Source organism: Trachemys scripta, chromosome 3 (genome assembly GCF_013100865.1).
Source record: "Trachemys scripta elegans isolate TJP31775 chromosome 3, CAS_Tse_1.0, whole genome shotgun sequence".
Taxonomy (NCBI): domain Eukaryota; kingdom Metazoa; phylum Chordata; order Testudines; family Emydidae; genus Trachemys; species Trachemys scripta.
This window is the reverse complement of record NC_048300.1, coordinates 196,411,324-196,426,116: the sequence shown is the minus strand read 5'-3', so window position 1 is coordinate 196,426,116 and position 14,793 is coordinate 196,411,324. Positions and strand designations below refer to the sequence as shown.

General features: G+C 42.1%; 1 protein-coding gene across 2 annotated transcripts in view; it reads left to right on the top strand.

The window, feature by feature from the left end:
• The window catches only part of FZD3 (frizzled class receptor 3), a 92,930-nt gene that overhangs the window by 6,970 nt on the left and 71,167 nt on the right, over positions 1 to 14,793 (top strand). For both annotated transcript variants that reach the window (XM_034766746.1, XM_034766748.1), the window contains exon 2: positions 3,946 to 4,471. In XM_034766746.1, the coding sequence (XP_034622637.1) occupies positions 4,283 to 4,471 (189 nt within the window). In that variant the 5' untranslated portion in view covers positions 3,946 to 4,282. The remainder of the gene's footprint in view (positions 1 to 3,945; positions 4,472 to 14,793) is intronic.

Sequence of the window (14,793 nt, the reverse complement as noted above, 5' to 3'; positions counted from 1 at the left end):
AAATTAGAAAGTCACAGGTTACCCTGCTCACTCAGGAACTTTGCTTTCAAAGCCTCCCGGATGCACCGCGCTTCCCGCTGGTCTCTTCTAATCGCCCGGCTGTCTGGCTGTGAGTAATCAGCAGCCAGGCTAATTTCCTCAACCTCCCACCCCGCCATAAAGGTCTCCCCCTTGCTCTCACAGAGATTGTGGAGCACACAGCAAGCTGCTATAACAATGGGGATATTGGTTTCGCTGAGATCACAGCGAGTCAGCAAGCTTCTCCATCTCCCCTTGAGACGTCCAAAAGCACACTCCACCACCATTCTGCACTTGCTCAGCCAGTAGTTGAAGAGTTCTTTTTCAGTGTCCAGGGCACCTGTATAGGGCTTCATGAGCCAGGGCATTAGCGGGTAGGCTGGTCCCCGAGGATGACTATAGGCATCTCCACATCCCCAACAGTTATTTTGTGGTCCGGGAAGTAAATACCTTGCTGCAGCCGTCTAAACAGACCAGAGTTCCTGAAAACACGAGCGTCATGAACCTTGCCCGGCCATCCAACATTGATGTTGGTAAAACGTCCCCTGTGGTCCACCAGTGCTTGCAGCACCATGGAAAAGTAGCCCTTTCTGTTAATGTACTGGCTGGCCTGGTGGTCCGGTGCCAGGATAGGGATGTGAGTTCCATCTATGGCCCCACCGCAGTTTGGGAATCCCATCGCTGCGAAGCCATCTATGATCGCCTCCAAGTTTCCCAGGGTCACTACCTTTGGCAGCAGTACATCAACGATTGCCTTGGCTACTTGCATCACAACAACCCCCACGGTAGATTTGCCCACCCCAAACTGGCTCGCGACTGACCGGTAGCTGTCAGGCGTTGCAAGCTTCCAGAGGGCTATGGCCACTCGCTTCTGGACAGTCAGGGCTGCTCGCATCCGGGTGTCATTGCGCTTCAGGGCAGGGGACAGCAACTCACAAAGTTCAAGGAAAGTTCCCTTCCGCATGCGGAAGTTTCGCAGCCACTGTGATTCATCCCAGACCTGCAGCACTATGCGGTCCCACCACTCAGTGCTTGTTTCCCGTGCCCAGAATCGCCGTTTCACAGCATCAACATGACCCATTGCCACCGTGATGTCCTCGGCGCTGGGTCCCCTGCTTTCTGAGAGGTCTGTGCTACTCTCACACTTCAGGCCATCACCGCGTTGACGTAGCCTCCTCGCCTGACTTTTCTGCATCTGCCTCAGGGCAACCTGTATGATAAGCTGCGAGGCGTTGAGAGCGGCCACAACTGCAGCGATGGTTGCAGCGGGCTCCATGCTCACAGTGCTGTGGCGTCCGCGCTGTCAATGACTGGAAAAGTGCGCGAAATGATTTCCCGCCGGCGCTTTCAGGGAGGGAGGGAGGGCGGGAGTGATGGACGGATGACGACAGTTACCCAAAAGCACCCTGGCCCCTTTTTTTTTTTACCCAGAAGGCATTTGCGGCTCCACCCAGAATTCCAATGGGCGGCGGGGACTCCGGGAACTGTGGGATAGCTGCCCTCAGTGCACCGCTTCCAATGTCGACGCTTTCCCCGTTAGTGTGGACTCACAAAGTCGAATTACTGTCCTTAGTGTGGACACACACGTTCGACTTTGCAATATCGATTCCAAATTTTCGATTTAAGTAAAATCGAACTACTCTCGTAGTGTAGACAAGGCCTAAGAGACTTAATTTTTTGCCTTTCTAATGCTCTTACACTCCACCCAAACAAAAATTAATGTAAACCCCCTCTTGGTTGCAAACCTGTTATGTTTGTCAGTTCTTCTGTTCTTCTCTGAAATTTTAATGTGGCACTTGAGGTTCTATTGGAAGTCTTGTTTGAACCAACAGTTATCTGGGTGATGGGCTACATTGAATCTTTTGTAAATAGCAATTTGGTTAGAGGTTTGAGTTCTGTGCTTTAGGTTTCCATTTCTAACACTCTTCCAGAATAAAGTGGTAGTGAGAACAGGGGCCCTCTAGACCTGTCTTGTAGTCCTGTAGTTCTCCTACTTCACTTTTTTTTTTCCACTTTGGCCCCCATTCTCAAGGCTCAAACCATATTGGATCCAACTTCTCCACTTCTGACCCTTTTACATTGTGAAGGGAGAGAAATAGCCCCGGGGAATAACAGCTACATAAAGGGGTTCCCCAGCCAGTGTAAAACTGCCAGAACAGCCGTACACTATTCTTTCACAGCTCTCAGCCTCAGGATATTTTGGGGACAGGAATGGGTGGAGTATGTTGTGCTCTGACTTATTTTCAGCTGTTTCAGTGGTTCCTAGAGGGTAAGCAACATGGTGCACTCAAAGCAAAAAGGAGATGTGGAAGGACCTGGGTACCATTGCAGAGCAGGGCCTGATTGGGAGAGGCCTGAGCTCTCTGGGTAGCCTGAGGTATATAGGAGCTCGCTCTTCTATGCTGAGGTACTCAGTTAACCAAGGAAGCAGCATTGGGAGAACCCTTTAAAGTGCTGATATTTCAAGGCAGAAGCTTTTGACTCCCTGCTCATGCCTCCCTAGTCAAACACACACTAGTCCCAGTCACATATATCACTGTGTCGTCTTTTCTGCTCCCATACTTTGGTGGAGGTGAGGTAGGGTGAGTGGAGCTATAGGCTTTTCAAGAGACTAGTTAGGATGTGGTAACTATGTAAGAGAATGAAGTCATGTTGGGAGGCCTTGGCTGGGGGGAATCCAGTGCCTCTGTGCCTTGGCATCAGTGCTTGAAGTAGTTCCCTGATGCTGCTGCCTTGGTTCCCAGGCCTATTGACGCAGCAGCACTATTGTGTCATTTGATATGCTGATGCCTCAGAGCAGAGGCTCTTGCCTAGTTTGACGCTGCCTAATGTGCTGGTTAGCAGAGGCAGTGGTGCTAGGGGAGCTGTTCAAGTGCCAATACTCCTCTACTTTCTCATCTACTTGTTCTCTTCTAAAGCTCCTGTCTCCTCCAGGACCCTTCCACTAGGTCTGCTTTTTTATATTCCAGCTCATCTGCCCAGCCTGCCTAAAGGTTTACCAAGAGAATAGGCAGAGCACAACAGATGCGTCAGAGGCAGGCCAGTATAACCTGAAAACAAAAGTAGCTGATTTGAGCAATCCTGCAACAGCTAATTTTGGCATAATTCAATTAGAATTATTCAAGATAATCTCTTCTCCCCCCCCCCCAAAAAAATTAGCCTGTTTGAGATTTATCACTGCATATGTTTGTGAATTGTTTAGAGAAACAAAAAAGCAAAACTTCAGAATTAAAAACTTTAAATGTTCAATCTGTGAACATGTGTAAATATTCCACTAAAAATAATTGCACAGAAAACTCAGTTGTAATTCTTCAAAGGGCAGTTCCAAATTTGGAGGCTAAGTTCAGTTGCAGGTGGGAGCTCCGCCTCTGAGCAACAGTAGCAACGTCAGTGGAGATATTCTTCCATAGCCCTAGCTGCGGCTACGTTGGAGGTTAGGTTAGCATAGCTGCGTTCTCAGGGATGTGGATTTTTCACATGCCTGCGTGCTGTAGCTGTGTGGATGCAAGTTTTAAGTATAGACCAGTCCTTAATGTGTCTTTGATGGAAATATTTATGATTCATCACATAGAAACACTGTCACTTCCATTTTCCCTCCTTCCCTATAGGAAGAGAGAGCTATTTTTGGAGCATGCATCTGATGAAATGGGTTCTAGCCCATGAAAGCTTATGCCCAAATAAATTTGTTAGTCTCTAAGGTACCACAAGGACTCCTCATTGTTTTAGCCCTTTCTGCTCAGATTGAGACTGAAAAATCAGAACTGAAAATTGATTCTGGGTCTCTTGATTTAATTACTTGGCTTCAACTCTTACAAATAAATTACCTTAAATATTTATTGTGCTAATATTGTTCTATATTAATTAACTACATTTTTAATTTTGAAGTTAACTATAGTGGTTTTACTGGGTTTTTTTGTTTTGTTTTAGGCTACTTAATAAAAGAAGAACATAGCTCAGCGGCTGTTTCAACAGGATGGGTTCTATCGTGTGGGAATGTGGTTAATCAACTTGACACATTAACCTAATACAGCCTACATAATGTGAAAAGAAAAGACAAGATGTCCCATCTGTCTCAAGTCTTCTGTCAGACTGACTGAATAAGACTCTATCAGCACAAATAGTATTTCAGTTTTTGAAGAATCTTAACAAACAAGCAGCAAAAATACTGGCATTAAAGCCAAACCTTCAGTACATGTATGTCTGAAAGTGTACATTGAATAATCTGACAGGCCTCCGTGACTGGCTCCCATTCACATGTGGAAGGATGGCTACTTGCTTGATGTTCTGCTGTCTTTTGTTCTTGGAAGTTTTGGTGGGGCATACAAGTGGACACAGTTTATTTTCTTGTGAGCCCATCATCTTGAGGATGTGCCAAGACCTGCCTTACAATACCACCTTTATGCCTAATCTTCTGAATCATTATGACCAGCAAACTGCAGCATTAGCAATGGAGGTAAGAATTAATCTGCTTTCTTTCAAAAGTATGTATTTGGTAGGCCTTTAATTGACCATGGGATTATTTTTGGCAATTGGGAATTCAGGAGAAGGACGGTTATATAAAGGATATTTATAATAAAGTTTCAGTATTTTGCCTATTGTCTTATTGTTTGAAAAGTGTAAGGCGCCCAGATGCCATTTGCCTTACAAATCATTCCATAAAATATACTGTTAAGAATTACTACAAATGTGTAACCACATTGTTCATATATACATGAACAATAAGTACAACTGTTTGCATTCAAAAGTACTCAAGGGTTCAAGCTTTAAATATTTTTGGCTGATGGAGAATGCATATTTGGAATAATATGTCAGCAAAAGTTAGCTTAAAGCACTTTTCAAGAAACTAATTTTATACAGTAAATGCTAAACAACCAATGGAGGACTTAGTTCTAAAAAACTATGTCCTTCTGATGTTTTGTGGTTGGATGGAAGAATAGTTTTGCCTCCTTAGTTCTTACAGATTGTATTGTCTTTGTGTCCCACTAGTCTGATGGAAAAATATATGCATGTGCTTTCCCAGGTTACAAGAATATCTGTTGGCAAACCATTCCTTTAAGCTGCTTCTGTTCAGGCAGGGAATTGGTGAACTTAAACTTTCTTTGTTATTGTAATGGTACCTTACTACTCTTTTTATCTATAGACTAAATCCAGATAAGACTAGTTCAGTTATCCTTGATTTCTGTTTTCCCACTACCACATTTTGTTGGACTACTGTACACCATTCACTTTATTCATTTATAGTATAATAATTCCCACTAATATGTCTGAACTGTTCTTGAATATCTCTTGCGATGGTGCTTCAATCACCTACTTGGGAGTCTTTTCCACTGGCCTCTTGTTTGTATACTAGGAATCTTTGTCCTTCCATTTACAGTGTCTGAGTAATTCCTTTTTGTAGAGCTTGGCTGTGATTTGATTAAAGCAGTGGGAGTTTGAATGCTCAGCAGCTCTCAAGATTTGGCTCTTCAATGCTACTGCGAAGGAATTGTGCACACCTGGGGTTCTCAACCCTTTTCTTTCTGGGACCCCATAACATGCTATAAAAACTCCAGGGCCTGGTGGGGAGGGGGGACTTGGGGCTCTGGGCCAGGGGTGGGACCTTTGGACACAGGTGTAGTTTGATTTCTATTTGGGGGGGGGCGGGGCAAGGGTCGGCAGGGCTCAGGCTAGCTGTGCACTGCAGGGTCCAGGGAGGGAGCACTGCCACCACCCCCTGACTCACCTCAGCAGGCCACCCACCTGCCTGGGGCTGTGTGCCGGTAGCTGCTTTCTGAGGGCTCTACTGGAGCCAGGTCCCCACCTGGGCAGCTCTGACCTGCTACATGAGCAGTCAAAGGGGGGCTGGGAGCTGAGGAGCAGCTGCAACCCCAGGCACCAGCAGCAGACAGGGGAATGCCATGGCTGCCCAGTCCATGGCACCACCAGCCAGAGGAGCAGCTGCTCCACACTGCCTGGCTCCGGTTTCCTGCCTAGGATCTGGCCAGAGGGTGGGGCCTGAGGGGAGCTGAGGGAGAAGAGGTGGGGGGCTGTGGAGCTGCCCCCAGGACTGCCCCACTCTGGAGAAGGCACTTCAGTTTTGGGGGGCAACATCCTCATGCCCCCTCAACTCTGCTCATGGGCTTAGGGCTTCAGCCCCGCTGCTTGCAGATTTGCGGGGGGAGAGGGAGAAGGAGCTCGGGATTTCATCTCCCTGCTGCCTCGACTTGAGGGGGGAGAGGGAAGCTCAGGGTTTCAGCCCCATGAGTGAGGGGTGCCAGGGCTTGGGGTTTCAGTGGTGGGGTCCCGCGGACAGCCGGTTGAGAACTGCTGGCGCACTTGATCATGTGTCTTCTTCCTATATCCTAGAAATATAGTTTCCATGTTCTTGTATAGTTTTTGTTCCCTTTCTTTTCATATCTCTAGCTCTCCGATGTCCTTTCTAAATGGTGGGATCATGAGTTCTATGTGTGATGGACACAGGTAATGTTAATGCTTTAATCTGTAACATGGAATTTTATTCCATATTTTTGCCTCTATAAATGTACAGTTGTATGACTGTAGTATGGGCACTGTGGATAAGGGTTTGTTTGTCCCTTATGCATTCTCCCCATTTCTCCCATGAGATAGCGATAATCTGGTATTGATGTTATACGCAGTTACCAGCTGTTCAAACAACAAACTATATTGTTGCTGACTAAGATTAGGCTACTGTTTTGTCTTCATAGCTGGTGATATGTTAAGGAAACATGTTTAGTAACATGGGTTTCCTTAAAGAAATCACATGTTTGGCAATGAGTTGAGGTGTTGACATATGACAAGAGAGTTGCACGTATAATATAGCATAGTACTTGATAAAGAATACTAAAGGTGGTTGAGAGGTGTTTGAAATGAAATAATTACTAATTGCCCATCTTTGATCAATGTGATAACCTTGCAAATGAAAATGGGTTGAATTAAAATAGCATTTTCATTTCCAAAATGTTTTTAAAATTTATATTATGTACTGTAAGACAAATACAATAAAGAGAAAAAAACTCCTTGAAAAGGATACTCAAAGTGATAATACCAACATAAATCTCTATTGTAGAGTAAAAAATAGAGAACATTAAGCTGAATGCAGCTTTTCCATCATTCTACTCCACAAAACTACTAGTACCAACTTCTTACCTTCTGATCAAATTCTGAGCCAATAAATAAGGAGTTTCAGTCTTTGCGGTCAAAATCTTACATAAGGCTTTAGAATATTTTAGGTCTGTCTTCCTCTTTTTGTGAAGGTGTGGATGAGGATCTGGCTTGGGTGGTTTAGTTATCCGGACGATTTGAAATGGAGTATACTTTATTTACCTAATTAAACAGGGTACTTAACTTGTGTGGCATTAGGTAGGAAACAAAACTGAGTCTCTGAGGGAGAGATTCTTTCTCTTGAAGAGGAAAAAATCCCTACTTAGACAGTTGTTGTTCCAACAGATTCCTTTTAGAAATTGTGTACACAAAAGGGTTCTATCTAGTACATAGGGCCAAGTTCTGCTCTGTTATGCAGTGAAACTCCAGAATGACTCCACAAAAGTCAGTGGAATTATATTAGTGCAAATCAAGAGTAAATGAGAGCAGAATTTACTTGTAGTCTGAAATCTCTTAAAAATTATTTTCAGATTTAGGCTCATTAGAAAAAACTTGTTTTGTAAACTGGCCAGAGTAGAGACTTTCACAAAGAGTTTAGACCAAGGATTTCCTCATTTTGGTTTAGCTGAAGAGTCTTTATTTCAGATCCAGGAAGCTGAACAGTCTTAACTTGAACATTGTCTACATTTGAAAAACTGCACTAGTCTATCAACATCAGTGCAGTTACAGTGATGTAAATTTTTTTAGCAGTTGTCTGTCACAAAAGTTACAGGGATTAATTTAATTTAAAAGTTGAAACAGTTTAGCTAAATCAATTAGTGTGAACTCTTGTATTAATTTTAAACTGGCTATTTGAAGTGCAAGCTAAACTGATATAGGTAGGCTTAAACTTTATAAGTGTTGTACACAAGTTATACTGGTTTTAACTAAATGGGTATAAGGTTTCACCTTTAATTGATACAACTATGGGGAGAGCAGATCTTATGTAAACAGGGCTTTTGAGTTTCTGGTGATAAATACAGCCTTCTGGTAGGGCTAAAGCAGTTTCTCAGAGCCTCCTTGCTCCATTACCTCTTTGTACTTGGAAGTAGATACAAGAAAACACTTGATCCTTCACTCTGAGCCTCCTAAGCTGATTTCCCTTCCTGTTCATATTGCAGCTTTTGAGCCCAGGTGGGAATCCTGTCTTCTGATCCAGCAGACTGAATACCATCTTCAGAGTGGGACAGCCCCTGTCTGGTTCCCTTTTGAAGGGAGTTAACGCATTCCCTGTCTGTTCTGCTGTGATGTGTATATATACCTAATCAGTGCTCTCATCCAATTTTTAAAAAGTTGTCCATTTTAAGTAGTGATCTTATTGAAAGCACACTATGCCCTCTGTTCCATGATCCGCACTGGTTACCACAGTGGCAGCCACATGGAACAAAGTGGAAAAAGTGGGTCAGTCTCCCATGCTGGCTCTTCTGTGGAACACAACGTAGTACTCTTTCTTGCCTAGTAGGCTTAGTCTGAAGAATAGTAGGAATTGTGTATGTTTTATTTATTCTCTATTAAACCTAGCAGAAATTTAACATCTGCACTTAGCAAGAAGGAATTACTTGCTTTTTGTATTTAGCCTTAAAATATTACAGGAACGATATTCTAGTAAAAACATGAGGATATTCCAATATTTGAATTAATAGTTTTCAACCAAATAAGAGTATCTGCAGCAGGCATTTATAGACCTCTCCTTTCTTGAAAACTTCTTCACCTCTGACTGATTTTGCGGCTCTGTTCAGTGTTCTGCAATGCTGTAACTGATCTTATGTATTTTTATGGAGGAGTTTTCCATAGGCTCTTCTTTAACATCTCTACATCTGATCTTGCTAGCATGTGAAAATCTCAGGATGCCCCAAACAAAATAAAAACTCAAATCTTGGAATCTGGCAGTCACTACAACTACCAGATATACAATTTTGGAAACTATTAGTGAGACTTTGTAGGATTCTATGAATTACAAAGGGAAAGGAGAAATGTAGGGCTGGAAGGGCCCTTGAAAGGTCAACTTTTCCAGCTCCGGTGCTGAGGCAGGACCAAGTATACCTAGATCATCCCTGACACAGGTGTCTGTCTAACCTTTTTAAAAACTCCCATGATCGGGATTCCACAACTTCCCTTGGTAGCCTATTCCAGTGCTTAACTGTCCTTCGTTAGAAAGGTTTTCCTAATGTCTAATCTAAATCTCCCTAGCTGTAGACTAAGTCCATTATTACTACTTCTCCATGTTCACTGAATGTAGGACAATTGATCAATCCTCTTTTTATAACAGCCCTTAATATGTTTGAAGGCTATTGTCATGTCCCGCCCTTAGACTTCTTTTCTCAAGGCTTATCATAGCTTTCTTTAACCTTTCATCAAAGGTCAGGTTTTCTAAACCTGTTAAAATTTTTGTAGCTCTCCCCTCTACTCAGTTTAGTCACATCTTTCTTAAAGTGTTGTGCTGAGAATTGAACACAGTACTCTAGATGAAATCTCACCAGTGTCAAGTAGAGCAGGACAATTAATGCCTGTGTCTTTTATTCAGTCCTCTTATTAATACATCTGAGAATATTAGCCTTTTTTTTTTTTTTTTTTTTTTTTTTTGGGCAACTGCATCATATTGTTGACTTGTTCAATTGGTGATCCACTATAACTCCCAGGTCCTTCTTAGGCAGTACTACCACCTAGTCAGTTATTTCCCATTTTGTACTTGTGCATTTGATATTCATGTTTTTGTTTCCTATGTGTAATACTCTGCACATGTCTTTACTGAATTTCATCTTGGTGACTTCAGACTAATTCTCTAATGTGTCAAGGTTACTTTGACTTCTAATCCTGTCCTCCCCAAGTGCTTGCAACCCCTTCCAGCTTGGTGTCACCTGCAAATTTTATAAGCATACTTTGCTCTCCATTATCCAAGTAATTAATTAAAACATTGTATGGTATCAGACCCAGGACAGGCCCCTGTGGGATCCCACTGGATACATCTCTCTTCCCCCTGTCCCCCAGGTTTGACAACAAACTATTGATGATTACTTTGTGTACAGTCTTTCAATCAGTTTTGCACCAACTGTAATGCTTCCTGGAGTACCCAGGTTTGAGGCACCTTGCTACCACCTGCCCTTAGTGGGAGGAAGCCTTGTCTGTGTCTGCCAAGAGTCAGCTCCCTGACTCCACCAGCTACAAGCAACACAAGTACTCCCTCTCAGCCCATACAGGCTCTGATGTCTGTCTGCAGGTAAGAAATAGGCACACTCCAACCCCTAAGCACTCCAGTCGTCCCCCTGGAGTGTCCAGCCCTTGTTCTGCTGGACACTCTGAGAATTCACAGATCTGCTTCTCCTAAAGGAACAGTATGCCAGCTTAGCAGTTTCACCTCCACATCACTGCTCCACTCAATTCATAGTGCTTAGATTTGTGTATAGTGAAAATAAGTGTTTAATAAAGAACAGAGATTCAAGAAGAAACCAGTAGAATTAATGGAAACGGTTACATATAAAATCATAACACTTTCTAGATCCTGAACTTAACTAACAAGACTTCTCCAGTTTCATAAAGGATAACTTGCCCAGAGTTGCTTTTTCTACCAGCATTAAACAGCCAGACCAGCTGTAATCCTCTGTTCATAAAACAATCTAGTTGGCAGATTGAAGGTACAGAGCTACACTTACGGTGACCAGACAGCAAATGTGAAAAATCGGGACGGGGGTGGGAGGTAATAGGAGCCTATATAAGAAAAAGCCCCAAAAATCGGGACTGTCCCTATAAAATCGGGACATCTGGTCACCCTAGTGACAGATATAGTTCAAACTATCCATTGTCTTCACTTGTAAACAGGGTATCTCCTGCTGTTTGTCTTTCCTGGATGGAATCTCCCCTGAGCAGTCACTTGATTAGCATTTTGTTCAGACTGTAAATAGGCATTCATTGTGAAGTATTCAGTACTCAGTATACATATAACCAGATGAGCAAATAAAGAAATTTCTTTCAGGCAGGAGATGATTCTCCTCTTCTGATGACCAGCCTCAATTTAAACATTAAAAGCATAACTTCTCTGTGTATACTTACACATTTTGCAGTGACGATCGGTGTGACACAGGCTTTCAGTAGCAATCTTCCATGGCACTCTTTAACAAACTATGGAAACCAGATCCAAAGGATCTTGTGCCATTTGCCAGTGGGCACCAAGTGGTCCCTGAGTCACATCCACCTTCTAGTAATTTTCTCTAGACTACATTTCCCTGGCTTGCTTATGAGAATGTCATGTGGGACTATGTCAAAAGCCTTACTAAGATTAGGGGTATATCATGTCTACAACTTCCCCTCCTATCCACTAGGCAAGTAACCCTGTCAAAGAAGGAAATTAGGCTGGTTTGGCATGATTCATTCTTGATGAATCCATGTTAGCTATCACTATCCTCTAATGCTTACAAATTGATTGTTTAATAATTTGTTCCAGTATCTTTGCAGGCGTCAGTTAGGCTGACTAGTCATAGATTCTTCAGATCCAATTTGTTCCTCTTTTTAAAAAGATGGTACTGTTTGCCCTTGTCTTGTACTAAATTGTAAACTTTTAAGCAAAAGAAAATAGAAACAACTGTCATTTCATTTGTTAAAAATACACTGTGCTCTCCTTTTCATACACTGCACTGCATATTGTAGTCCCACAAACTTATACAGGATCGTTTTAGGGGTCAAGGCAAAGATGCCACATTTATTATTAATCTGTAACTATTAGCAAATACCTCAATGACCAGGAAAGCTGAGCACAAGGAGGAGCCGGGTCTCTGTCGGGCGCGCACCGATGCTCCTTGATGTTGATAGCAGAACGTTACCCAAAGTCTCTCATCTCACCCTTCCTTTTTTATAGGAGTTTAGTTTGGATTCAAAGTCCCTAGGTCTCGCTGTGTCACGCCGCCTCTGGGTTTGGTACTTGATTACCCGTCAATTGCAGGCGTGACGGTCAGCCTGGGACCTGGCTTTGATCTTCCTTCTGTTGTTTCTTTTTAAGGTGGATGCTTCTTGCTTGAGTTAGGGCTGTTGTCTAGTTCTTCAGCCCTTGGTATTTCAGCTTTATCTCATCAGGACGGGCTGGTGCTGGAGGTTGATTCTATCACCCATACATCCCTCATTCACACATCTTAACTAGACTAATAAAATTACAGCAGGGTTTGCAAAAATGAAGGTTGCAGCAAGCCCTTATAAAATGGAGTAAGCGTTTTAAAATGGGGTTTGAATTACAATATGGCACAGAAGTTACAATGTAGGCAAAATGGCAAGTGTAATGAAAGTTACAATGTAGGCAACAGAAGTTACAATGGTATAGTGGATAACTTAAAACCAATTTCATTCACATTGGTTCTACAATATGCTCGACGAAAATTAAATTAAAATAAAAAATGTTCTTCCAATGAAGTTTCCTTATTTATATGCTTTGTAACTCAAAGTATTAACTACTGTCATTTCAGTTCCATTCCTTTAGTAGCCTTTTTCATAACCATAAAGTGAAGATAGTCCACGTTTTCATGATGGGTGCCGTCTCTCTATTTGCATCATCAAATCACCTTGACTCAACAAAGAAAAATGGAAATATTACACATAGGATGCTGAATGAAAGCTTAAGAATGGGAACTGTAATCGGATCCACCCCCCTTTATTTACTCTCAGGAAAGATAAAGCTTTAGGCTTCCTACTGTGCTCCCTCAATAAGGCCTGTTCAATCTGGAAGGCAGTGGGGGGAGGATTTCATTCATTCAAGGGGTTAAAAGGTCATTGGGTCCTTGAGGATCTCTTAGCTGAATTGGTTCTTTTGACTGCTGACAAATGCCAGTTATTCCAGTAAAATGTCAGCCCAAATCCACTGTTAAATATTTGACCATGCTGAAAGATGTTACATCTCTTCTCTCTTAAATGGAGCAATGGGAGATTGAATAGAATTTTCTAAATTTGTATACAGTGAATAGTTTAGTAATTTGCAATATTAAGAAAAATCATTCTATTTGTGGGGCATTGGATTATGCACCTAAATGGCAAACACTTTTCAAAGCACATTTAAACTAATAATAAAGAATAATAAAAACCCTCTGTGCTGCTCTGGATTAAATCATATTGGTCACATTGAGCTGTCCAAATTGTTGAGTGTAGCTACTAGGAGCTGTCCAGCACTGATCAGTACTAATTATTCATGCACAAATTTATAAATAAGTGTGTGCCATTTTAGGAGGGTTAATATTTTTATATATTTAAGGCTTTTTGCGTGTGTTAATGCAGAAAAGGTGTCTCTGTACACAATCTGTAGATCTTTTTCTCATTTGTAGCAGTTTCTGTAAGTGAAATTCTGGCAACAGATCCATGTTTTAAGGCAGGTGTTGTAAAACTTTTTCCTAATGTGGCTCAACTATCATAATATATCCTGGATAATCACCATACATGATAACATGGACCATCTCATTCTCATTTGGAAAGGTGTTATCTTATGGCAATTACAGCAGGTGCTCACACATAAAAGTGACTGTAGCAAAATATTTACTATAATTTAGCAGTCTTTTAATGCAATTTAGTATCTGTAGACAAGGATAGTCAAATCCATGCAACCTGCCTGTGTTCTGTGAACTACCAGTGATCCATTCATCCTCACTGGTCTCTATCCTTATTCCTGAATCTATCAAGCTGAATCTACAACAGGGGTCGGCAACCTTTCAGAAGTGGTGTGCCGAGTCTTCATTTATTCACTCTAATTTAAGGTTTCGTGTAACAGTAATACATTTTAATGTTTTTAGAAGGTCTCTTTCTATAAGTCTATAATGTATAATTAAACTATTGTTTTTATGTAAAGTAAATAAGGTTTTTAAAATGTTTAAGAAGCTTAATTTACAATTAAATTAAAATGCAGAGCCCCCTGGACCGGTGGCCAGGACCCAGGCAGTGTGAGTGCCACTGAAAATCAGCTCTCGAGCTGCCTTTGGCACGTGTGCCATAGGTTGCCTACCCCTGATCTACAATCTTCAGTTCACATGTTACACGATCTGTAATATGACATGTACACATGTATATTTAATTAGATTAAATGCCCCTAAATTTAAAGTTGCCCACAGGTTTCTAGTGCCATTCCAGAATGTGCAGAATGGCTAGCCTTAAAACTCTGAAAACCAGGATATACAAAGTTAAGGTACAGCCCATCCTTCCGGCACAACATTAACTCAGCTCTCATTTGAGCAATGCCCCCAACATACCGGTAACACATTAGCACTCTACCTTCATAGATGCACAGAGCACATGAGTACTGTAGGACAAAGTCTAACATCTTTTCTTTGCTAAGACAAAACTTGAATGTAAGGCATAGCAAACAGGAGCCAGGCATGCTCAAACACTAAGTCTACTCCACACAAATCATCCTAGATGTGCTAAATATGATCACCCCTCTGAGGATTCTTTCTGAGATGCTGCCTTCACTTATCCTCCACTAAGCCCTGGAGACTACTGTCATATGCCAGCAGAGTTCTGACCGTCTCCTTGGCAAGAAGACACCCTCCTCCACCTCTGGCAACCTACAACGTTCAGTGCTGAAATGAGCTCAAATCTACATCAGGGTACATGCACCTATTTATATTGCAGTCATAGCTCTACCAAGCTATTGTACTAATCTTGCTACCTTTC